Source organism: Lolium rigidum, chromosome 7, assembly GCF_022539505.1.
Source record: "Lolium rigidum isolate FL_2022 chromosome 7, APGP_CSIRO_Lrig_0.1, whole genome shotgun sequence".
In the NCBI taxonomy this organism is placed as follows: Eukaryota; Viridiplantae; Streptophyta; class Magnoliopsida; order Poales; family Poaceae; genus Lolium; species Lolium rigidum.
The window spans coordinates 47,157,642-47,183,105 of NC_061514.1; the positions used below are offsets into that span (position 1 = coordinate 47,157,642).

Here is a 25,464-nt window from a genome sequence, read left to right on the forward strand (position 1 = left end):
TGTCTTCCTCTTTGTCCTTGTTCTTGCCCTTGCCTCCTTTGCCGCGTGGGCGGTGCTTTCGGGCTCGCTTGTATCCTGCATCCGGGTCGTTTTTCAGATCATTGACCCATTTGCAGTTGCGATTAGTGTGGGTGGACTTCCCTGTAGCCGGATCCAAGTGGGCCAGGCAGGGCATGTCCCTATACTCCTCGTAGGTTTGCGGGGCGCGGGATCCGCCAGCTGTGACCTCTGTGCCATGCTGCTGACCCCTGCCGGCTCCGCCTCCACGGCCGCGTCCTCTTCCGCCTCCCCGAACCTCCGCGTTGGAACGCCATGGCGACCATGTCGGATCCGCCACTCTTCTGGTCATCAGGGTTTTTGCGTTTATGGCTGCTGTTGTTGCCGTTATCACGGTTCTTCTTTTGTTGGTGTAGTGGGATTGCTGTAGCTGCGATATCACCGCCTGCATCGTCATCGGCGGCAGTGTGGTCACTGGCAATGGAGATCATTTCATCCAAAGTCAGTTTATTTGCGTTAGCCAGACAAGTGAGTTTATGCCTCAGCAATCCTCCTCTCTGCAGTCCACCGATGAAGGCGTACATGGCAGTGGTGTGGTCGACGTTTTCGCACTCATTCCTGCATGCCAACCATCGTGTGAGGAAGTTTCTTGAGGATTCTCCCTTCTTCTGGATACAAGCTTGTAAGTCGCTTGCCGTGGCAGGTCTTTTTGTAGGTGCCCCTGAAGTGTTTCTCGAAAGCGGTCTTCAGGTCAAACCAGCAAAAGATGGAGTTCTTCTCGAGGTCGCTGAGCCAGATCCGGGCTGGACCTACAAGGTACAACTGGAGCATGCGGCATGCGATATTAGGGTTGCCTCCGGCGAAGGTTACTGCATTATAGTAATCCTCAATCCAGGTATCCGGCCTTTCGGTGCCATCATAATGCTTCAGGTTTCCGGGTAGCTTGAGGTTCATCCTTGGCTTTGGTTCCTCTCGAATCATCCTGCCAAAGCACTTCGGGCCGATGTAGTCGGTTCTGTATTCGTTGAGGCGTTCCCGCGCGTCACGCGAGCCGTGGCGGGGAGACTGTGAGCGAGAGCGAGATCTTCGGCCGCCACCTCCGCCTCCACCTCCTCCGCCACCGCTAGGCGGTGGTGAGGGAGACCTGCGAGGGGGCCGATCCGACCTTTTGCTTCCGCCTTCAGATTCTCCCCGGCCCTCCCGGTGCTGGCTCCGGCTCCTGTGGCTGCCTTCGCCGTGGCGCTGGCTGCCCTGGTCATTCCGGCTCCGGCGAGGTTCCGGATCGCGCTCCTCATCCCGACTCCTCCTAGGCTCGGGTTCACGATTGTTGTTCTGATTCCGGCGAGGTTCCGGCGTGCGCTCCCTGTTTCTGTTTCTTGAGGGCAGCACGTTGTCGCGGATAACAATTCCACCATGCCCCTGAGGCCTGGTGTTTCCAGCTGGACTACGGCGGCGAGGAGGACGCGGGTAACCATTAGGCGGAGGAGAGGGGTTGCGGTACTTGTCCCGTCCAGAGTACATTGCATCCTTTCCCTTTCTTGGATCTGACGGAGGCGTCTTTGATGGTACGGGGATCGGATTTGGATGTTCTCTGGCTTTCCTTCTGCGTTCCGAAGATCCGGTTCGCGATTCGTCATCTCGATGGCGATTGTCGTGGCGTCCTTCGCGCGGTGGAGACACAATGCTCCGGGTTAGACTCTAGCTTGCGCGAAGTGTCCGCCTTGCTCGCTGCCTTGCTCGCTGAAGCAACGAGCGTGCGAACATAGTCGATGTCAATCTCCTCGTTGTTTTTCTTCAAGATCTCCGCAACCTTCGTCATATTGTCCTTTGGGGTTGCGAGCGGCTGTTGCTCCGTTGGAGTTGCGAAAGTGATCCTGCGGGGAGCTATCAACTCATGCCGGACCTTTTCGACCTCCTGATGAGCTTCAACGATCTTATCCTCCCAATGCTTCCGGAGTTCCTTGACTTTTGCCAGTCCTTCGTCCACCTCCTGCTCACGCTGGATGAAGTCTTCCACAAAAACTGCGGCGTGCTTCCTTTCCTCCAGCATGGCGGCTGCGGTGTCCTTAAATTTCTTGGCTGTGGCCAACAGCTCCACTCTCTTAGCTTCTAACGCTTCTACGTCTTCGGGAGTGATGGGTTTGTTAAGAATATCCGAGCGATAGACCACATCCATGCCTGCTTGTGCGACCATCTCTTCAGGCGACAGGAGGTCCTCCGAGGAAGAATCCCTGCGGGGTCGCTCCCGCGACATTGGAGATCCCTGATGGGATGGCTGGGGGTCGGACTAGGTGCCTACCTCTTCTGATCCGTGTTCTCCCAGTGCCGCTACAGTTGCAAGTACCTGTTTTGGCTGGGCGGAATCAACTTCAGGCTGATCACCGTATCCATATTCCTTCACCTTGCGATCGAACTCTTCAGTGTCCATGGATTGGGTGTCTCCGGAAATTGGGCTTAGGTTTCCCAAAATCGACTCTTCAGCCGGAGTTCCGCTCTCTGCGACAGCCTCTTGCTGATCCGGAGCAGCATTGTTTTCCGGGGCCTCGACCTGCTCGGGACCAGCTCCGACTTCTTGAGGGGCGGTTCCGGCGGTATGGGCCAAGAAGTGCATGAAGTGACACCTTTGCTTCTCTAACACCTGGGAGACCCAGGCGGATCTGCATTGGTCTTCCACCTTTATTTCCTGCTCAGGGGCGGATTGGGTGGGTTTTGATTTTTTCGGATCTAAGGCGGAATCCTCGCTAGGAAGTTCCTGCGTCTCGGATCGGATCTTCGCGGCTGCGTCCTGCTCGGCGGCGGTCGCGTCGGCGCTTACTTACCAGTGGGTTTCCGTCGGAATCGACGGTTTCCCCGATGAAGATGTGTATGCCGCCAACTGGGACGATGGAGAGCTTGACGGGGTCGGTTTTAGCCGGAATCCAGCACTCATCTGGAGGGAAGATCGGCAGATTTCCGGCGTAAAGGACACGCCCCACAGCGATGGAGTCGTAGTAGCTTCCCATGGCGGAACCCTCCCGGTTCCGGCCTCCAGACGCCGCAGGCCCCACGGTGGGCGCCAACTGTCGTTGCCTAATCGACGGTACCTCGGAGGAGGGATCCTTACGAGGGGGAGAAGAAGTAGGGGCCATAGGGCGGAGTGCACACGGGACGGTGGTACGCGATTTACCCAGCTTCGGAACACCTGCACGATGACGGGGCCTACCGCTGCTTGTCCGGAATTATCTGGGCGCTTTCGCGTTGTTACAATGAGTTGTGGTTGTGCCTCTAGGGCTCCCGGGATCCGGCTTATAAAGGCGCACGGATCTAGGGTTTACATGGAGAGTCCTAGCCGGATTACAGATAGCCTAACTATGGTACAATATCTTGCCGTGCACGTCACGGATCCGCCTTCCATATACGTCGTATCGGATCCGGGTTCCTCACGGGCCTCCGCGGATCCGGGTTCCTCCTAATGTCGGTACGGATCCGGCTTGCGATCCTGGGCCGGACTTCTTCCTTCATGATCAACAGCAACTGGGCCGCCCGATGGGCCACATGCCTCATCACCATCTGTGGGCCACCCGGGCTTGCCGGATCTAGGCACTATCGATGGTACACCCATGAAGTATACCCACAACACCACGCACCTCCACCCCCGTGGATCGCAAAAAATGTTTAAAAAATGGATGGAAGCGTATTAACTTTTGCATACGACGTCGAAAAGAAACGTATAATATATCAAAATCATCGTGGGAAAAAGTTACATCCGAAGTCACCAGGGTTTACCCGGTTAACTATGTTTTAGATTCTCAAAATTCCAAATAAAAATATGAAAGCAGGAAGATTTTAGATTTTTTCCAAAAATTTAGAAATTTATATATTTTTTATTTTTTCAAAATTAAAATTAATAATTGCATCCTGCATAAAGATTACACTCTGAAAATTATAATTTTTTCAAAATTTCAGGTTTTAGGTTTGGAATTTTTTTTTTGAAATTAGAAAATAATTAAAAATAATACAAATTATAAAGTTAATGTTTATTTATTTAGTCTAGATTATTATTATATCATTACTTTTGTTTATTAAAAGAATTATTTGAAATTCGAACTATAAAGAAATATGACATCTACCGATATGTTAATAGGATTGATATAATACTACTATCACATACATGCGCGCGAAGCACTTGGATACGGGATGGAAAGGAACTTGGAAGTTAAGCGTGCTAGTGCTAGAGTAGTGGGAGGATTGGTGACCGAGCGGAAAGTCTAAGCACGAGTAAGTAATTAGACTAGAGATAAGGGTAGTTAGATACTAAACTTGTGAAATAACTAAAATAATAGAAATTCTGAAAAAAAAGAAAAAAAAAGGAGTGAAAAATAATTCGAATTTTTTTTTACGGTAGCGGGGTTCTACCGCGGCAGCGTTTTGGGACATTTTCCTGCCGCAGCAGACTAAAGGTCCTCTCGCTCGGGCGTCCGACAACCGCCACGTGGTGCCCCTTTAGCACCGGTTCGCAACTGAACCGGTGCAAAGGGGGGGGGGCCTTTTGCACCGGATGCTTTGCACTGGTTGGGCATCCGGTGCATATGGCCCTTACCAACCGGTGCAAAAGCACCATTTTCCACTAGTGAGGGTTTGTGCGTGGGTAAACAACCCCGCACCTATCTCCACTTTATATTGACATGATCATACAATTACAACGTATACAACACGTATACTTGATACACACGACAGGATAGAGTCCAGGTCTAATTACAATTCTAACACTCCCCCTCAATCTAAACCGTGACAAGGTTGAGATTGGACTTAAATCTATCTATCATCTGTCGGGTGGCTGGTTTAGTAAGTACATCAGCCAGTTGATCACGAGTGGAGATGAACCTGACATCCAAGTCACCGGCGGCTACTCGTTCTCGCACAAAATGAAAGTCTATCTCAATGTGCTTCGTCCGAGCATGAAAGACTGGATTCGCCGTCAGGTAAGTCGCCCCAAGATTATCACACCACAATATGGGGGTACGCTGCCGAACCACACCAAGCTCTTTGAGAAGAGAATCGACCCATATGGCTTCAGCAGCGCCATTAGCCAATGCTTTGTATTCTGCCTCTGTACTTGACCTCGAGACTGTTGGTTGCTTCTTAGAGCTCCAAGAAATAAGATTTGCTCCAACATACACTGCAAAACCGCTGGTGGAACACCGATCATCTACACAACCAGCCCAATCTGCGTCAGTGAAAATACTGATGACTGTTGACGATGACTTGTGAATCCGCAAACTAGTCATCAACGTCCCTTTGACATAACGCAAAATACGTTTCACAAACTCCCAGTGAACATCAGTTGGTTGTGATAGAAACTGGCAAACCTTGTTCACCGCGAAAGAGATATCAGGCCGAGTGAGCGTGAGATACTGTAGTCCTCGGACAATACTTCGGTATCTGTGAGAGTCATCAGAATTGAGCAAAGTACCTGAACTTCTGGACAAAGTTTCTGACACTGCAAGTGGAGTAATAGCAGGATTACAATTCTCCATGTTGACTCGATGCAGAAGGTCAAGAGCATACTTCTTCTGAGTCAAGATTATCCCCCCTGAATTGTAAGTGGCCTCCAATCCAAGAAAATACTCCAACTTGCCCAAGTCCTTGATAGGAAACGTAGCAGCGAGAGAACGAACCAGAACATCAACTGCATCCGGTGTAGACCCAGCAATAACGATATCATCCACATATACCAACATGATCATCTGCACACCATGATACGAGTAGATGAAGAGCGACGTGTCAGCTTTGGAAGAAACAAACCCGAGTCGATATAAACGCTGACTCAATCGTGCATACCATGCACGCGGAGACTGTTTTAGACCATAGATCGACCGCTGTAGTTTGCAAACATGAGAGGGATATTGGGCGTCCTCAAAACCAGGAGGTTGCTGCATATATACCGTTTCAGCCAAGAATCCATGCAAAAAGGCATTGCTGACATCAATCTGTCGAAGTGTCCACCCACGAGAAACTGCGAGAGACAGGACGAGACGGACTGTAGCTGGCTTCACAACCAGACTAAACGTGTCTCCATAATCAATCTCGTGCTGCTGAGTGAAACCACGAGCGACCAACCTCGCCTTATGCTTGTCAATAGACCCATCTGGACGATGCTTTGTCTTGAAAATCCACTTGTTGCCGACGATATTAACACCAGGTGGCCGCGGAACCAGAGTCCACGTTCCTGCCTTCTTCAGTGTCTTCTTCAGCGCAGAGAACTCATCAGCCATAGCTGAATGCCAGGCCGGTTCGAGAAGCGCCTCTCGATGCGAGGATGGGGCAGCAAAGAATGCACGTCGACGAGGATCATACCGGACCGTATCATCAGTATACACCTTCTCCCGTCGAGTCTGATTGCGATGCCTGGTCGTCATCGCATGTTGCGACGCAGCATCATCGGATGGGTCAGCCGAGGGCATCGCGGCCGACGGTGCGGTGGAAGGCAACGCGGGCTGACCAGTCACAGAAGGCTCCGGCGGCCCATGGGCCGTTGCAGAGGGAGGCGAGCTGGCGCCAGGGGACGGCGCGTGCATGGCATCTCCATGCACGTCGATCGGAACCACGCCGATCATCGCTTGATCCGGGAGAGCACCGACCACCTGCGAGGAAACACCAACACCTGGCACAGACGGATCAGTAGACAGGTACGATAGGTCGTAATTTCGCACAGGTTCACTAGTAACTGGTTCATCGGAGGGAAAGCGAATAGCATGCTCAAGAGAAGTAATATCCACTGATGCACCGGGGGTAGCGAAAGGAAAAATAGACTCATCAAAGACAACATCACGAGAAATATAAATTCGCCCCGTGGATCGATCTAAACACTTGTATCCTTTATGCATAGGACTATACCCCAGAAACACACACATCTTAGACCGAAATTCTAACTTGTGAGAGTTATATTTGCGGAGACTAGGCCAACAAGCGCACCCAAAAATGCGGAGAAAGGAGTAGTTAGGCTGAATGTTCATGAGTCGGAATAAAGGTGTCTCCTTATTGATGACGGGGGTAGGCATACGATTAATGAGATAACATGCCATAAGGAAGGCCTCATCCCAAAAACGCAAGGGTAATTGCGAGTGAGCAAGAAGTGTAAGACCAGTCTCGACCAGATGTCGATGTTTACGCTCAGCTATCCCGTTCTACTGGGAAGTATGAGAACACGAGACACGATGAACTATGCCGGTGCGCTCAAAATACCGATGTAGACGGTGGTATTCACCACCCCAGTCAGACTGAAAAGCCTTGATCTTAGCGTTCAGAAGACGCTCAACATGAGTTTGAAAGGAATAGAAAACTTTTTCTACATCAGATTTGTGTTTAAGGAGATAAATCCAGCAAAAACGAGAATAGTCATCAACAAAGCTAACATAGTACTTGTACCCCCCCGAGGAGACGCTGGCCGGCCCCCAAACATCAGAGTGAATCAGTTCAAGAGGTACAGTAGAAACACGAGAGGATAACGAGTATGATAATTGATGACTTTTAGCACGTTGACAAGCATCACACACTAAAAAGGAAGTATCTGACGAGGAACTAGAAAGCTCATTTGACCTAACAATGTTTTGAACTACATTATTGGATGGATGGCCAAGACGTTGATGCCACCGTGAAGAGATAGCACCGGCCGACACTCGAGATGATGACGAAGCTCTTCCGAAAGGGACGGGATACAGGCCTCCATGACTCCTACCGAGAAGAAGAACCTTCCTCGTGGTTTTGTCCTTTACACAGAAAAAGTCACGGTGAAACTCGACAAACACATGGTTGTCACAGACAATACGATAAAACGAAAGGAGAATCAGACGAGCATCAGGTACATGAAGGATGTTCTTAAGATGAATAGATGAACCAGCTAAAAGTGAATGACCAATATGTGAAATTGACAAACCTGCACCATTGGCCACTTCCACCTGATCTTTGCCACCGTAGCGCTCGTAAGCTTGAAGGCGGGCGAGCTCGCTGGTCAGGTGATCCGTAGCCCCTGAATCCATGATCCAGGGGTTGTTGTTGTAGTTTGTCGTGGAAGCATTGCCGCCGCGCTGCTGCGGAGGCTGATAGGTGGCGTCGAAGCGGTTGCGGCAGTCCTTGGCGATATGCCCCCAATTGCCACAGATCTGGCAGCGTGGCCACCAGCGGCGCTGCCGACCGTTCCCACCGCCATTGCGATTGTTGTTGTTGCGGCCATCGTTCCAGCTGCCACCAGTGCGGCCGTCATTGCGACCACCAAAGCCTCCACCATCGTTGCGGCCGTAGCCGCCACCATCATTGCGACCGCCGAAGCCGCCGTTTCCGCCACCGCCGCTGCGGGGCTGCCCCTGCTGGCCATCATTGCTGTAGGGACGGATGGAGGATCCACCGCCTTGAAGGGCAGGGTTAGGGCGCATTGCCGTATTGACCGAAGTGGTCCAGCCTTCGGCGTGGGCCTACTGCGCTTGGAGGGACTCGAAGGAGAGCACGTTCGAGTAGAAGGTCGCATAGGAGATCGCCTCGGTGCTGTTGCCGAGGGTGAGCGGTGCGGTGACGGCGTTGTAGGCAGAACCGAGCCCGATGACAATGTAATCAACGAGCTCGTCATCGGTGATGGGAACACCGGCTGCCGCCATGGCATCGGCTAATGCCTTCATCTTCTGCATGTAGGCGGCGGCGGAGAGGTCTTCCTTGCGCGTCGACACAAGTTGGCGACGGATGTGGCGCACATTGGCGCGACTCTGCGCGCCGTACAGGTCATGGACGCTTTTCCAGACCGAGGCAGCGGTAGCGCGACCAATGAGCTGGTTGGCGACGTCGGGCTCCATGGAGCCGAGAAGAAGCCCGATGACGCGCTGGTCCTGGATCCACCAGCGTTCGTACTCGGGGTTAGCCACCGTAGTGGCCTTGTCACCCTCCCCCGTCGTGATGGTCTTCGCTGGCGCCGCGATGGTTGCATCAAGGTGTCGATGAAGGCCGGCACCAGCGAGATTGGGAAGGAGGATGCCCTTCCAGAGGTTGAAGTTCCCGGCCTCCAGCCGAACAGCGGTCGTGGGGGCGATCCCCGCGGAAGCGGAGACGGACGACGACGATGCCATGGACCCGACGGAAGTGGAGAGCTGGAGGGAGGATGTCATCGCAGCGGCGGCGGAGGGAACTCGTGGCGGCGGCGACGATCGGATCTTGCAGCGGCGGCGGAGGAGACTCGCGGCTGCTGCGGCTCTGATACCAAGATTGAAAAGAGGGTTTAGGGTTTGTGCGTGGGTAAACAACCCCGCGCCTATCTCCAGTTTATATTGACATGATCATACAATTACAACGTATACAACATGTATACTTGATACACACGACATGATAGAGTCCGGGTCTAATTACAATTCTAACAGATCAGTGGTCAACCCGGGCTGGAACTACCTCTGTAATTTAAAGATCCAAAGTAAAGGTGGAATAAAAATATGGCTAGCTCTTCACGGTGTACCCTTAAAGTGTTAGCAAATGGTCATACTGGCACTAGCGGTGCTAGCCCGATTCGCAATCAAGTAGTTGCCGAGGACATTCTCCACCTCCTGTTTCGCTGCCTTGTGGGCTGTGGCACAGGAGATGAGGGCGGATCATATTTATCTAAGGGAAACCTACTGTGGCTGTCACTTGTTGGTATCGCTGCTAGATGAGGTGACGTCGAATCCATCGGCGCGGTGGCATGGATGACGTCAACAAATGGCCGTAGGAAGAACAGCGCAAGATAGAGGAACAGAATTAGAAGGTTGGCCGATAGAAGGATGATCCAATGACACCGGACCGTAGAAACCAAACCAGCTGTGACGTGACTATGGAATCAGTATCGATCATCAGCCGAAGAAATTGCATATATACTCAAGGAGGTATCCACGAAATCTGCAGCATGAATGAAGGGACATATACCGAACAAGATACCAACAAACCAGAAAAGAGGTTAGCCGTGTGCGCACGAGTACTCCGTGCGTTTTCCTCCTCGCTTCTCATATTGCTGCAACTTTGACACTTTGTACCTAATAAAATCGACCATGCATGCATGCATATACGGTGAACTCACGATCTCTTATCTTTCGAAACCACGATTAATCCTATATATGTGTTTGATCGGGAAAAAAAAAGGCGCGCATGTAGGATATATAAATCATATATATATATGGCTTCTTTTACGGTACCTTTTACCACACCTGAGATGAGGAGAGGTATGATTTAACCCACAGTTAAGATTAACAGATTTAGATTAGGACCGATAGCCCAACAAACGGTAGATAAGAGAAAAAAAATGATATTAGCGATACTGAAACAGGCCCAATAATCAGCCCAGCAGGCAACGTCAACACCATCCCGTCGTCCTGGAGCCCGACCGCGCCGCGAACATCCCTACCTCTGCGTCGAGCGCGATCGTCGCCGTCGTCGACACTGACCGCCGCCTCTGCCATCGAGATCCCGTCCTCCTGCATCGGGGGCGACCGCCGCCGCCGCCGCCGTTGACACCCCGTACTCTTGAATCAAGGGCAACCGCCGCAGCCGGCATCAAGGGCGACCCCCGCCGCCGCCGGATCGGCCCGGTCCTGCATCGCCGGAACCAGGTCAGCGCGCCGCGACATCGACAGACTCCGATTCGAGGTAACGTATTTTTCACCACTCCACCCAGCCAACGGAAAAATAGGCACGGTGCACCACACCGGCCAGGGCGCCAGGCCATTCAGTGTTACTTGTCTGGCTTGCCACTTGGTGCATCTAGAAGGCTAGAATGCCATGGCGAGCATCCGCGGATACGCAGCGACAATAAACACCGTATTGTGGATGCAGGGCGGCAGGGCTGCAACTTGTTTTGCCCATGTCGGTATTCCAGCCATGAGTGTGCTGTTCATGTGGTGTGGGTATTAGCCTAGTCCTAGGTTTGTAACTAGTCATGGCTAGGCAGCAGACATAGAATTCAGTAACTAGTCCATAGCTGTTCGAGGCATCCTATTATTTTGTAAGGACTAGGAAACAAGAATCTAAGTTTGATGTGTTATCGGGGGTAACTGCAGGTTTTTTTAAGCTGTGACGATCCATCATAATTCATTGACTAAACTGAACTGTAAAAAAATGGCTCGATGATGAGGAATTTTTGTAAGACTAAGTTCAGCTGGTTTAGATTTTGTTAGTTAGCATATCATGGAATCAGCAACATGAGCTAGTCCGTAATTAGTCGGTTTAAGCTGTCGGCACAATACCATTTCGTTGCGTATATTGTATAAATTATTATGTAGGCATGGTGACACATTGAAAATCTGGTTTTTTTATCTGCTAGATGTTAAGCAAGTAAAACACAGTTTCATGTAACAAAAAGTTTGTGCTTCTGAATTGAATAACAAATTTCTAATGATTAGGTTCTAGCTGCTTGTATTTTGGTGAATGGATAATTGATTGGTTAAATTGTGTAGTAGATCAGATGCTCTAATGATTTCTTATACATGATATGCACTTGTCCTAGTATAAATCATGAAATAGAATTTAGTTTGACAGGTTTGTACTTTCTGTATTAGCTTGAGATGCCCTGGTTAGGCTCTAGCTGATATGGTATGTATATGCATAGATTCTCTATTGATGTAGCTAAAAAAATACATTAGTTGGTTGTTCACATATAGTTTTGGCATAATGGAAGTGGAGCATATTTGTATTTCGTACTAAATTTTTATTAATGTAGCTAAACATAAGAAAATGAGTGGTATTATAATTTTATTCATGTTCTGTTCTCTCAGATTTTTCTGGATACACTGAAATGCTCATGCCTTGTTACTTTGTGTGATTTTGAAGGAAGGCGCAGTCTCTAGCCTGAAGGAATGGTTTAGTTTATCATGTTGCTAAACTAGATGAAGGAATGGTTTACTTAATGTGTTATTACTTCCGCGTGAGTGCGTGAGATGACTACTTATGAGTTTAGTTTATCATGTTGCTGTAGGGCAGTAGGAGTTGCTAGGTACCTTCCTTATCAGCCATGATTCAACTAGATGAAGCAATGGTTGCCAGCTTTTCCCAAATACGGTGATTGTCAGGCATTTGCTTATTTGATTTGCATATTTTAGGCTTAGCTCTGAAACATGAAACACATTTTCTTATTTGGTTCGCGGATTATATGCTTAGCTCTCGAGCGCTAAACGATCTTGCCATATAAATTCTGTATCTTTATTTCCTAATGTATATATGATGATATGTTCTCTTAAATCGTGTGACATGCCTGTTCATTCAACTAATGCAAGCTCATTCTTATAGGAGCAGTGATGGAAAAGAAGCTAGAGATCAGTCAGGCTCTCTGGTTCATTTGCTGGAAAGTGCAAACCCGCTGCGAGATTCTAGTTATTCGTCCCAGTCAAGGGCCGAGTCTAATGCGGCAGGCTCGACAAGTTCTGTCATGTCTCGTGGGACATCTGATGCACTTGAGGAGCTCCAACCTTTTAAAGCAATCAGAGAATGTTGTCCGGGAGTGTTCAGTTGAGGCGTTTGTGTATATGAATGATGAATTGGTGCTACACACTGAAATCGACTCTGTTTTTTTTTTCCTTCTGAAGATTCATCAAAACTATAATCTAAATTTTGAAGATATCACATGGAATGTCTTACATTATGTGTTCAGTGTCAATTCTTCTATGTACTCTGTTACCTAGAAACAAGAAAGGGTTTTTATCTGATGCAACGTTTGTCTGAAACTCTTAGGTGGTGCTTGCGGGTACGGAGACCTTGACATATTCAGATACGTCATTCTTGAGGTGTGCAACTGGTGTAGTATTATAACCTGCTTTTGCAAAAGTTCATAATGATGTTCTATGATTAGAAATGGATCATAGACTGTGAACACGTTTCAAGCCACTTTGCTTCGTGGGCTACTGGGTATAAAGTATCAGGGCTGTGAGAGTGTAGAGAAAGGAGCAGCTTTAACCACTGACACATTTCCTTGTCCAAATCTGACTTGTGTATGCTAATCATGAGTACTTCCACAATTTCAGACAAATGCTATGATTATGTCTCAACTATTGCAAGAGACTAAACACCATGTATTTCTTTAGGGCATGTACAATGGTAGAGAAGACATGTCTTCCCTTACCCCGCCACATCAGTTAGAGAAGGCGTTAGATATAAGTAATACAATGCATTATCTCTTACAACCATCTCTAACAATTAATATGAATAATTAAATTTTGGTAGGAAATTTGTTGCTAAGGGAAGACATTTGTGATACAATGGAGAAAATAGTCTTCCCTTATTTCCTAAGAGATGATCCCTTAGCTAAGGGAAGACAACCTTCTCTCTCTTCATTCTCTCTCCTCCAACTAAGCAAAAATCTGACGTGGCATCTCTAAGGGAAGGCTGACATCACCCCATTGTACATGCTCTTACAAGTCAGTTAGATCACCACTATAGTGTAAATCATAGGGTGGGAAAATCTTATGGCTACAGGTTTCTTCGGACGGTTTGGGGATCCCATGGATCATCATTATTTTTTGGCGTACGATATAGTGATTGGTTTCTCCGGCTCATCCTAAAACCCTGGAGGGCTTGCATCGCAACCATGGACTGGTTCTCGTCATCGGACTCCACCAAAGCAATGCCTGGCCTAGCCTCGATCATCCGAACCTCCCGGAAACCAGGGTACTGCTGGAACAGGACCTCCACCATCATGCTCGACGTCTGGTCAGCACTGTTCTGGATGAAGAGGATATTGTTTGGTGGCTCTTGTGGAGGCTTGGCAGAGCGAGAAGATTGATCACCCTGCACACAAGTAGATGAAAAAAATTACTACTTCAAAAAGAAACTCAAAGTTGCGTTGACCATATAAAATCTCCTAAAGTCTAATAAGTGATAATGTGTAAATAGTAAGTAGACTAACTACCGAAGAAAACCGCCACGTTCAATGGAAGTAAATATACTAATGCCCTTTAAATGGGTATTGTTACATCTTGAAAATAAATAAACTGGAGGCAGAAGGTAAAAATAGCTGCCACCAGAAATTGACAGTCACAATAAGCAAAGTATATTATTCAAGGAAATTCTATAGTGAAGAATAGTGTACTAGATGTAGCTGAACTGATCAAGACCAGAGGCCATCAAGCCCCACACATACAGTCACACGCACAGACCCACAATTGCAGACACATACTTGCACATAGGCAATCTAAACTCATTCCTCCAAAACGTAATCAATTGTTTTGGGGGCAAAGTGTCAGTCTAACTTGCTGTCTAATCCTATGTCATCCTTGATCTCAAATTGTCAAGTAACCCAACATATAAAACCAATAGGAAACTTTGGGAGGCATGGAACTCTAAAACTAGTGCAATTATGCCATTTGGATCCACGATGACAAGCTTGTTCATGCGTATGATTTGTGTGGTAATGGAAAACTGGTATCACGAAGTCACTTACATGGAGTAGCACGCAAACGAGAACATGGATGTACAGAAGACAGACGAGGAGAAGGCGGCGCGCCGGTGATGACCCAAACACGTGCCGCCGACAATTGTAGTTTCCCCAACACTACCATTTCAGATAACACATTCAACTAAGAACAATATTTTAATGAACTAGAGGATGCGCCAAGTAATTCAGCTTAATCTAACCCAATAATGATGTATGGCGCTACGACAGAACGGGCACCACTCTTGGCCAGGGAGCAGCCCGACGCGCCCCGTCCTCACTGGGATGTAGGGACATCAGGGTAAGTAGGCGAAGAGGCATCTGGACCTGCAGCCCAAGCCAAGGTTACTACATCAACTAATTGGAACATTAGAGGACCGTGAACATAGAAATTTGTAGACAAACGTATTAATGCAACTGGTGGAAAAGTAATGACATGTTCCCACTAGAGCCTAAAACGATATCTTTCATGTCAGTCCTGCCAAGTATCTATATTAGTCTACCATACTAAGTCACAGCCCATTTTCTTTTCTCTAATTATTTCGTTTGAGGCTTTTGTTGACTGCGGAGATTTATTTCTAAGCTTATTTGCGCCATGATGCCTTAAGACTCTGGACCCCATGCAATTGCAAAAGTAACATGACATGCAAGCAGATTTCACTAGATAGTGGACAAGTTCAGTTAGAGCGAAGCTTAATCAATTATTACATAAATTTGGCTAGAGGTTCAGTCGTAACCTTTGTCTTTGCATTCATTCATGTCATCCAGGGACTTATTCTTTTGATGCAGGGTGGACCCTCCTTGCAACAATCTTTGTGTTTCATCAATAGAAATTGGCTCTTATCTAATGGTCATGTATTCTATGCAATTGTAAACTTCTATGCATCAAGATAATTGTTTTTCAACCAATAATGACAAAAAGGTGTAGTAAAAAGGTACCAATATTCTATACTGCAATTTCACTACTCATTTCAGAAAGTGGTAGCACAAACCTTAAGGAGCCTGTTGATGTCTTCTTCAGAGAGCTAGCACTCGCTCAGTGACCCAGTGCTGGCTACCAGGCTGCCGCTGAGAGCCCAGGGACACCCTCCCGGCACCCTGCGTGAGCGCCAGCCACCTGGGCGACGTGGGCATCTCGCCACTGAACCCTAGGCGACGACAATTGCACGCCAAACCTGTCCTGTCGCACGCAGCTGCAGCGGCAGTGCAACGAGGTCCTGTCCAGCTCGCCGTCGACCAGGAACACCGGGAAGGACCGACGCCGGAGAAGCTCAAGCGCCGCCGATGTCCTGGACCACCGAATCACGCGCCGGCGACGCCTTTCATTTCGCCTACCAGCATCGGCCACCTCCATTATCGTGCGCCACCGCCGAGCCGGCACGGGCTTCGCGAGGAGATGAAAGCCAGGCACCTCTCCCCGACCACCGTGAAGACCTCGGCCTTCTTCGCAAGCGAAGAGGACGGCGCCGTCAATCTTCGGTGGCGAGTCCAAGGGTGCCGCGGCCGGGACAGGCTGTTTAGAGGGCGGCGGAGGGAATGTAGGTGGAGATCTCGGCGTAGACGCCAGTGGTAGGAAGCAAGGCGGCGGCGTCGCCGGAGTTGTGGAGCGGCGGCGGCACCCACCCAGCGAATTCCCGGTGGAGCTAGGGTTATGACCGTCCTCCCTTTCCCGTTTTCCCCACCAACTAACGTTTTTCACATGGGCCTGGGCTGTCTATTGGGCCGTGTTCGTCTAGTGAGCCGTGGCCCGGCTAGGCCTTTTCTCTATTTGCTGCAAAATTTTGCCCAGGTATGATACATACCTCCCACGTTTTAGAGAGGAGTATGAATTTTTCTGAGCCTTTGGATGGACGAAAATGAAGGGCTGTTATTTATTTGAGGGTACCACAAAAGAACCCATATATATATACTATTACATCCATCCATTACAATCTCTCTCAGTCTCGACAAACATATATATATGTATAGGGATCATTTTTTACCTAGCAGGCAGGGTTACTACTTTGCTTTCTTGTAAAAGCATAACAGAGAATAAGAAACGCCAGCTCGGAGATTTTATTTTTTTACTATATATATATATAGAAGCACCCTGGCCTGCTGGAGGTTCACTGCTTGGGGCAGCGAGGGCTGACGTAGCGGGCGAGCACCCGTCCGTCCAGGAGCTCGACCTGCGTCTTGGAGGAGACGCACCGGGGGGACTTGTACTGGTTTACCGAAGCTCCCCTGCTGAGCGCTTCGTCCATCAGCGCGTCGAAGGTCCCTCCGGCGACGAGCCGTATCTGCAGAGGACCAATGATCCCCGATGCTCTGCATTGGCGGTAGACGGAGTTTAGCGACTCCTCCACCGCAATGCAGCAATCCTCCATGGAAGCCGCCGGAACGGCCGCCATGCCGCCGGCGGAGCTGAGGAGCTCCCAGTACAGGACGTAGCGGCCAGCAGGAACTGCTGCCGCGTCCGCCCAGCTGGTGTATTCGAGGAGCGAAGCGCCGAAGCGCTCCAGCTTCCCCGCCGCGGCACTGACCGCCGCATGTAGCTCGCATTCGTCCGTTTTGTCAACGTCGATGCTGAGCAGGACGTTCTTCCGGCGCAAGAACCTGAACTGCGGAGAGCGGTGCATGAACGCTTCCACGCGGAGCACGTCGCCGACGCGGTACCGGTACAGGCCCGCGAACGTGGTGACCACCAGCTCGTACTCTTGTCCGAGCTCGACGCCGACGAGGTCTACCAGGTCCGCTTCGGTGGCGCCGCCTTCTCCCGAGCTGCTGAGCCTGAGCGGGAGGAACTCGTAGAAGCACATCGAAGGTAGTAGGGTGTACAGGACGTCGCCTGGGTCGCACGTCGGGTCCAGGTTGAGCCCGAAGTAGGATTCCGACGACGCGTACATCGTGCTGCACAGCGGCAGGCCGCCGCCGTAGAAGTTGAGCGTGGGAACGTACTGAGCCATCGCGCCGGTGACGATGACCTCGATGTAGCGAATGTTGGGCCACAGCCTTGGCACAATGCCGTCCCAGGACGGCTTGCAGAATTCGGTGGCTAGCGCGGTTGCCAGCGCCGGGTCGGCGCGGAGCTGCACCCGCTCCACGGCGCGCCGCACGGAGGGATCCGTGACGATGTCGGCGTTGAGGGTGCCGGCCCTTATGTCGTCGCATAGGAGCACCCAGTTCTTCTCCAGGAAATGGATGGCGCGGAGGAAGCCGGACGCGAAGATGGCGCCGGCGCGGAGAACCTCCGTCCGCTGGAGGAGACCGCAGAGCAGCTGCGCGTACATGCTCTGGTGGACGTCGGAACACAGGATGGCCTCGTTGGGGCTGGTATGCACTGTGAATGGGTCGTGGGCCCTGTGTGTAAATTGAGGGCTCTTGTAATAGCTGGTGAGGACCGGGCGCGCCGGCAGCCCACCTGGCGTGCTCCTCTCCGACTTGACAAAAAAGAGGTACATGGCCTTTCCCTGGTCCAGCCCCGGCACGAACTGGTTCATGACCGGCATCAGAAAGGAGTAGAGGAGGCACCTCCTGTCCATGTCCTCTTCGATCGTCGGCATGAGTTTGCTTTCTCCTCCGGAGGTGCCGGAGCTGCGCATGCATCCAAGTTAACAAGTTAGGATCGATCCGTCGAACAACAACAACAAAGCTAGCTAGCATGCCCACGTACGTACAGTACGTAACAGTAGCATACACTAATAATGGGTTAATTAATTACCTCGTGAGGAACTCCGAGATCGGCTTCCCCGAGAGAATCGGCGACCTATCGCCGTTGGCGATGCGGGTAACGTCGGGGAGGATGTCCTCGTACGTCGTGAGCGGCGCGAGGCGGCGGAAGGCCTCGTCCGCGTCGGGCGCGTCGCCGGAGACGCCGATTCGCCGCAGGTACTCAGCCCCTGAGTTTTGGGCCAGAATCTCCCGGAGCAGTTGCCGCTGCACCTCATCAGGGAACCGCGTGACCTGCTCAAGGTAGCGGAGCTTGTCGCACTGCGCCGCGCTTCCAGCCGCTTGAGCCATGGTTCGCTGAGTGCTAGTAAGCTAGCTAGAGATCGATGCAGGATTGTTACTTGTGAAAGAATACAAGACACAGCAATAAGCTTTCTTTGTGGCGTCTCACAAGTCGAGAGGGGTCCTATTTATAGCCGGCCGGCCTCCTCGCCAGCGCCCGCCCATGCGCGCCGCCTTTGCTTGCAACCGCCCCCTTGTGATACAAGTGGCACTAGTCGCGGATGTAGTCGTGTCGTCGTAGTCACATATCTCCCTGGCCTCTTGTGTTTTGGATACTACGCAACATGTCCCAAAGGTAAATAGTGTTTTGGCTCTTTGCATCGATGCTTTTCCCCGCACCTACGGCCAAGTAACAATCCAATTATTGGCAGTGGTTATACGTACGCGTATGCATGTTAAGAAATTTAGCTTTTTCTTGTGGCAAATGATCAGAGGAAGGCTACCTTCTAGTGACAATATTGCAAAGAGACACGGCATGCCGTCGTCCAGTAAACCTCACAGCGTGCCGTCATCCGGCTACGTCACAGATCCTAGTCCTGATCGGCTGCTCGGGGGCACCAAAGCGTGTGCCCCAAAACAAATCATTGGCCCCACACAGCCCAACCATGAACTTCATCTGGCTGCTCCTAATCGTTGGATCTCATGTTGGGTGCCCTATTAATTTTACATCATCGGCTACGGCAGAAAATTTACTGGTGCCCAAAAATTAACTTTTTTGGTGTCCTAGTTTTTTATCGGTTTTGCTAGTTCTCAGTAAATTGAGATTTACCTTACTGCTCTGCAGCCGTTGAATCGCACCAAGATTAGTGTGGTCGTCTTCTACCTTGCACACGCCGAGCGGGAGAAGCGACGAGGGAGGGGCGGGGGAACGTCCGCCTAGCCGGACCTGGTGACGGCCCACGGCAGGCCTCGTCGGAGACGACGATGGCGATGGTGACGATGGACCTTAGAGTTTGGGGTACGGGGTGCCGACGCCGCCGCGGCTGGCCGCGTCGGAGACGGCTATGGCGAGGATGGACCTTAGGGTTTGGGGGCGGGTGTGGGGTGCCGGCGCGGTTGGCCACGTCGGAGACAACGATGGCGAGGATGGACCTTAGGGTTTGGGGGTGTGGGTGCGGGGTGCCGGCGCGGCTGTCCGCATCAGAGACGGCGATGGCGAGGATGGACCTTAAGGTTTCGGGTGCGGGGTGCCATCGCTGGCACGGCTAGCCACGTCGGAGACAACGAAGGTGAGGATGGACCTTAGGGTTTGGGCGGACGAGGAGCTGTGACGGGCCAGGACGGCGAGGTGTTTTCCATCAAACGCACTAAAATATAGCGAGCACGAATTTTTTTACAGCGCACGGAAAAAAGCAGCAACGCGCAAATTTACAGCGCCGGCTCTAACGCACGGGAAACTTTTTACAGCGCGTGGCAAAAAAGCGGCATCGCGCAATAAATTTGCAGCGCCGGCTCCAGGCGCGCCATAAAAGCGGCAGGGCAAAATTTAGCACGCCGGGCAGTTCGGTAGTGTACCAGACAATTACACAAAGAAATCGAGGCACTTCGGCGCAGGCGGCCGGCGGAGTACGTCAGATCTTTGCATCTTGTTCCGGCCGGGGAAGAAAAAGATGGCGTAAATAATTCAGTGAGATATTGCGCATTTCATCCTCCCAATTTATCATTAGTGTTGCCTTTTTGTCTTAGTGGTACTGCATACTGGACCTTTTCCAATTTGCTTGCAACTGTTGTTTGACACGAGAAATAATAAAAAGATGGACTAAATATCCAGTGTACATAAGTACACAAATAAAATATAGGAAAACATGTATTTTTATTAATCTCTCAATGGAGAAACGAAATTACAAGATCCCTTTACATATGCGCTCCATGGTCTGCTAGCGCGGCCGATATGACTTGGACGATTGTGTGTTCTGGTTCACGGGGCCTCGGAAGGCTCCCGATTAATTACGTCCGCGAGTCAGCGCCGCGGACCACCTCCGATTAAGCTGCTGCAATGGTCGTCGTCTTCCAGTCTCGTCTTCTCCATGCACTTGGCGTAGACGATGATGATGTGATGGTGAAGTGGAAAGCGGGACGGTATGTCCGTCGCCCCGGCGATGCTTAGCCATACTCTTCGGCTTGTCGATGTCCAATGATGAAGATGTCTGGCCTCGTCAGCTCAGACAAATGGGCGGCCTTCGCCTCGTCGGTGCCAGGCCTGGTGGTGTCCGCCTCGTCGGTGTTGGACTTGATGTCTTGCCTTCGCCTCGTCGGTGCGCAGCAAGAAATGGTTCGCTTCATCGAAGAAAATACAAGTCGGTGGAGTGGGTTCGCCTCATCGATGCTAGGCCGATGTTGAGGAAGAGAGGTGATGTAGGAGTCGAAGTAGACTTGAACGACGCCGCGTGACGGTGTGGTGGTGCGGCTTGATGATGATGGCATATGAACTTGGCGAGGTAGATCTTGTGATGTCCGAAGTGTTCACGGGCCCCCAGTGCCGTGATGTAGGTCGATGTAGAAGATCAAGAGCCGAGAAGTCGTTGGGGATGTCATGGTGCATGAGCGTTATTGCCCCCATCGCCAAGATGTAGGTCGATGCAGAAGGTCCGACGCCGAGAAGAAGACGGCGATGTCATGGCGCATGGGCGTTACTGCCCCAATACCATGACGTAGGTCGATGTAGAAGATGGAGCGCCGAGAAGTCGCCGGCGATGTCACGGCGCATGGAAGTTGTTGCCCCAGCACCATGACGTAGGTCGATGTAGAAGATGGAGCGCCGAGAAGTCGCCGGCGATGTCACGGCGCATGGAAGTTGCTGCCCGGGCACCATGACGTAGGTCGATGTAGAAGATGGAGCGCCGAGAAGTCGCCGGCGATGTCACGGCGCATGGAAGTTGCTGCCCGGGCACCATGACGTAGGTCGATGTAGAAGATGGAGCGTCGAGAAGTCGCCGGCGATGTCACGGCGCATGGAAGTTGCTGCCCCAGCACCATGACGTAGGTCGATGTAGAAGATGGAGCGCCGAGAAGTCGTCGGCGATGTCACGGCGCATGGAAGTTGCTGCCACAGCACCATGACGTAGGTCGATGTAGATATACGGATGACAGGGAGCCATCGGGCCACCTTCTGAGCATGGATGTCGCCTGCCCTAGCCGCCAAAGTTTATTCGCTGTTGGCGTAAGCCACAAGACGCCGGGAGGTCATGGGCGGTATCATGGACACACTGATATGGTGGTCCAGTAGCCATCTTCTTAGCGCAGGTTCAACGTGTGCTCCATGATGATTATAGCTGCACCAAGTGTGAATGCAAAGAATATGCAAGCAGGTATGTTTTGTAACATGTTAAAAAAATTCTTTAAGCCATGAGGCATAGTGGTGTAATCGGAAAAGGCTACCAAAGGAATCGTCATCGGGAAACGGACCATGACCGTCGCAACTCAATATTGAGTTTCCTTTAGAGAGAGTGTGTGTGTGTGTGTGTGTGGAGACGACATGCTTCATGGATGCTTCCGAGAGACAGTAGAAGATCGTATTCTAGCCCATTATCGTACCGAGTGGAACCCCACAAATCAAACATGCCCCCGGACCGAGCCTCAAGAACACAAAGACTTAGGTGAGGTCAATTGGGGTAAATGGGTTTAGGACAAATGGCCGAAAATAAACCATGCCTTGATTGAGGGGTGGTGAATGGCTGCTCCCGCCTTCTTTCGAGTGGTTCCCTTACTGCTCAGGATTGCTTGACTTGCTTCTTTGAACTATTGAAGATATTTATTCTTGTGAGAATTTCTTTGCACGAGCTATTTTTACAGCCCTGGACTTTATAAGATCACTTGAACTTCTGAAGATTTCTTTTGTTCTTCTCAGGATTGCTGGAACTTCTTCGGGAGTATTCTTCTATTTTGGACAGGGACCCACCTTGAGAACTTGGAAAATAGTCATTCACCTTGGTGGACTAAGAAAACCCTCTGGCACTTTATCTGGAGCTTATGGTGGCACGCCCCGGGGTTGCCAAGGGGCTACGCACCGAACCTCAACTTGTGTTGGGCCGGGCAGCATTTTCTTGATATTTTCCTATAGTCTTCCCTGGAACGCGAGCCCCCGTGAACCTGAGAAACGCCAGGAAGAATGATGAGCATGGAGTCTCAGTGTCAGAAGTGCCCAAATAGTCTTCTCCACCGCCTCCAGAAGCATGCAATTGACATGTGTCGTGCATTACGAATGTGAGAGCAGCTCCACTGCAGCACGACATGTTCCGACGCCCTCTGACAAGTCCCAAGGTAGCCAAATCTTCAAACACTAGCGGATATTTATAGGAAAAACCATTATTTATACTTACTAACTGCCTCAGATCATGCAAAAAGGTGGAATAATGTGATGCATGTGGTGGAAAAAAAATGCAACATGTGAAGGCTATATCTGCCATAGCTCTTCCGGTAGAACCTGCGCTTGGTGAAGATATCCGCCCAGCACATCGCCCTTGCATCCGAGCCCAGTAGGTCGGAGAAGAAGGGCCAGAGCCTAGTAGGTCAGAGAAGACGGGCCATTTGCTTCTTCATCAAAGGAGTATGCCACCCTTCCATCAATTAGAATCACCGTCTTCACGGGGCGACCAAGGATAGGTTCGGTCGCAAGTGTACTAGGCTTCTAGTCATGATTGACGAAGCTTGTTTTTGCCTGGAACAAGGTAAATTCCCGCTTCACGAAACTGCCCCAAGTACAACTGGGCGTGATTCGGAGATCGGCGAAGCCTTCCATAAAAGGTGGACGATGACATGGTCCACCAACTGTGCATAACCGAACTGAAACCGAAAACCGAACCGAAAAAAACCTAATCGAAAACGAATTTCAGTTTTTATGGTTTTATGGTTAGGTTTCAGTTAGTAAAACATCAAACCAAAAGAACTTCGGTTTTTAACCGAAAAACCGTGGTTAAACCGAAAGAAACCGAACGTACAGCGTTCCATAAAATTCCGGACAGCCCAGCTTCGCATGTAGCCTTAATATAGAAACTAAATTGAAAAGTCTACACGGTAAGATGGTCATCTGTGGTGGTCTCGTCCTTTTATTTGTCCATTTGGTAACCACACAGGTTGTTAGTTTGATACTTCACATTGTCGTATATGTTAGATGGCCTAGTTTTATTTATTTTTTCTTTCCCTCTTTGGCAAAACCTTTCATACGGCCATACAAAATACATCCATATTTTAGTTTGTTCGAAATTTCTTTATTTTTTGTTTCGCTCTCTTGCAAAATCTTTAGTACGATCATACAAAATATAGAAAATGATATATATGATGACCATAAAAGTTACTTTTCAATCCAAAATTCACGTCAACTTTGGTTAGTCCGAATTGTATTTTTATACATAACCGTATTAACTGAAATATTGAAATCGTATTTACCGTATAACCGAATAAACAGAACCGAATTAACCAAATTAACCGAATGCGCAGCCGGAATCTCATCCCGTCGCTGGCCAGGGCCAATATCTGGACACGCACGACGCGAGCCTGGCGCAAAGGACAGGAACATGGTGCACTAGCGGCTCGGGCCGCTCCCCTGCCTATCCTTCAGCCTGGGATGGTTGCGTAAATTGTACACGCCCATGTACATGCACAAGTAGAGTACATACATGACCCATGTGAAAGCCCTGCATGCATAGAGAGCTAGCAAGGGATTGATCGATTTGAATGGATCGCCAACACACTAAAGTAAGAGATTAGCATAAGCCGCCATAATTAGTACTTTTACAACCGTCTTGTCATGTGTATTTATACATGTATTGGACACCCAAAAATACCACGTAATTCTTCTTTGCCAGGTACAAAATCTCATCGAACAACTGTTAGAGCATCTCCATTGACCACGAAATTTCTTTCAAATTTAGATTCATTTACAAAGAGTTTGATTTTTTTTGTAGCTAGGTTTAAATGAATTTTAAACTAAACTGAACCCCAGTTTACTTATCCGTCGGTTGGAGTGCATGATGGGCCTACCTTGTAGTCCTTTTTCCTCTTTGCTCCCTGCCCGCCTCTTCGTCCTTGCATCACACACCTAGCGGTGCAGCAGTGCCATAGGCTTCGCCGAAGCTTGTCGGCGACGCTGGGCCTTCAACCCCGTCCGCCACTGGCGGGATTCCTTGCTCTCCACTAGTAGAAACAAGGGCTTTAGTGTTTTTGCTCCAAAGAGCTTTTGCACCGGATTTGGCACGAACTGGTGCTAAAGGGGTCATTAGCACCGGTTCGTGCGGTCTGGACGTCCAAGGGACCAGCCGCGGCATTCGCACCGGTTCGTGCGGGAACTTTTGCACCGGTTCGTGTTCCCCACACACCTCCAACCCCCCCCCCCCCCCCAATGGATCGCATTTTTTAACACTGTAAAATAGAAAAGAAAATGATAGAAAATTCAAAAAATAAAATCTTTTGAGATTCATGTATGTTATGCAACCTACTATTAGGGAAAATTAACAAATTTGAATTTTCACATTTTTTTAAAAAAATATTTGAAAAATGGTAAAACCGCATTAACTGTTGCATACGAGGTCGAAAAAAACGTATAATATATCAAAATCATCAGTTCAAGGGTTGCAATGCAAAACGTACGAACGAACCGACATGGAAGGAGTATCAGCTTACCAAGTGTCTTAAAATTTTGAGTAAAGTCTGTTTTAAACCTTGATTTTATAGAGGTGATCTGAATCAAATCTTAAACTCCTAATCCTTGAAATCAGCACCCCAAACTCAGAGATGCCGGCCATTACTTGCTTGACACTCGATTCCGCACGGGATTTGCTTACGTAGCCACCATCAAATCATGGATGGAAACAAGAACATGGTCTGAGTCTCCTTCATTTTCTCAAACCACGGGTGCACATTTCATCGAGCACTATGCACACTTTTCATCCTTCGCCCCAGCAACTCGCCGCTGTCCTGCACCACGTGCCGAGCTGGGCCTCCGAGGGGACCTCGTACGCCATGGCATCCATGCACGGCCGTTCGTCGTGGTCAACCATGCTAGGCTCGGCTCCGTAACTCACTCTATCGTAATGGAAACTTGGGCGCGGATTTTAATGCTTACTTCTGTTTGCCGG

At 49.9% G+C, this 25,464-nt stretch overlaps 2 protein-coding genes across 3 annotated transcripts; both read right to left on the bottom strand.

The window, feature by feature from the left end:
* Positions 1-13,382: 13,382 nt before the first annotated feature.
* Positions 13,383-15,866, bottom strand: LOC124676231 (U2 small nuclear ribonucleoprotein B''-like). 2 transcript variants are annotated; one of them, XM_047212306.1, is made up of 5 exons: positions 15,394-15,866; positions 15,139-15,261; positions 14,683-14,728; positions 14,411-14,489; positions 13,383-13,758 (listed from the first exon to the last, which is right to left on the bottom strand). In XM_047212306.1, the coding sequence occupies exons 2-5, from the start codon at positions 15,158-15,160 to the stop codon at positions 13,441-13,443; spliced, it is 465 nt and encodes a 154-aa protein (XP_047068262.1). In that variant the 5' UTR covers positions 15,161-15,261; positions 15,394-15,866; the 3' UTR covers positions 13,383-13,440. The 2 variants fall into 2 exon arrangements, with proteins under 2 accessions (XP_047068262.1, XP_047068261.1); XM_047212305.1 differs by lacking the exon at positions 15,394-15,866 and having other exon boundaries at positions 15,139-15,375.
* Positions 15,867-16,506: 640 nt separating this feature from the next.
* On the bottom strand, positions 16,507-18,400 carry LOC124671276 (probable indole-3-acetic acid-amido synthetase GH3.4). Its single transcript, XM_047207670.1, has 2 exons — positions 18,102-18,400; positions 16,507-17,974 (listed from the first exon to the last, which is right to left on the bottom strand). Exons 1-2 carry the CDS (start codon positions 18,398-18,400, stop codon positions 16,507-16,509), a joined length of 1,767 nt encoding a protein of 588 aa, XP_047063626.1.
* Between the last annotated feature and the right edge of the window lie 7,064 nt (positions 18,401-25,464).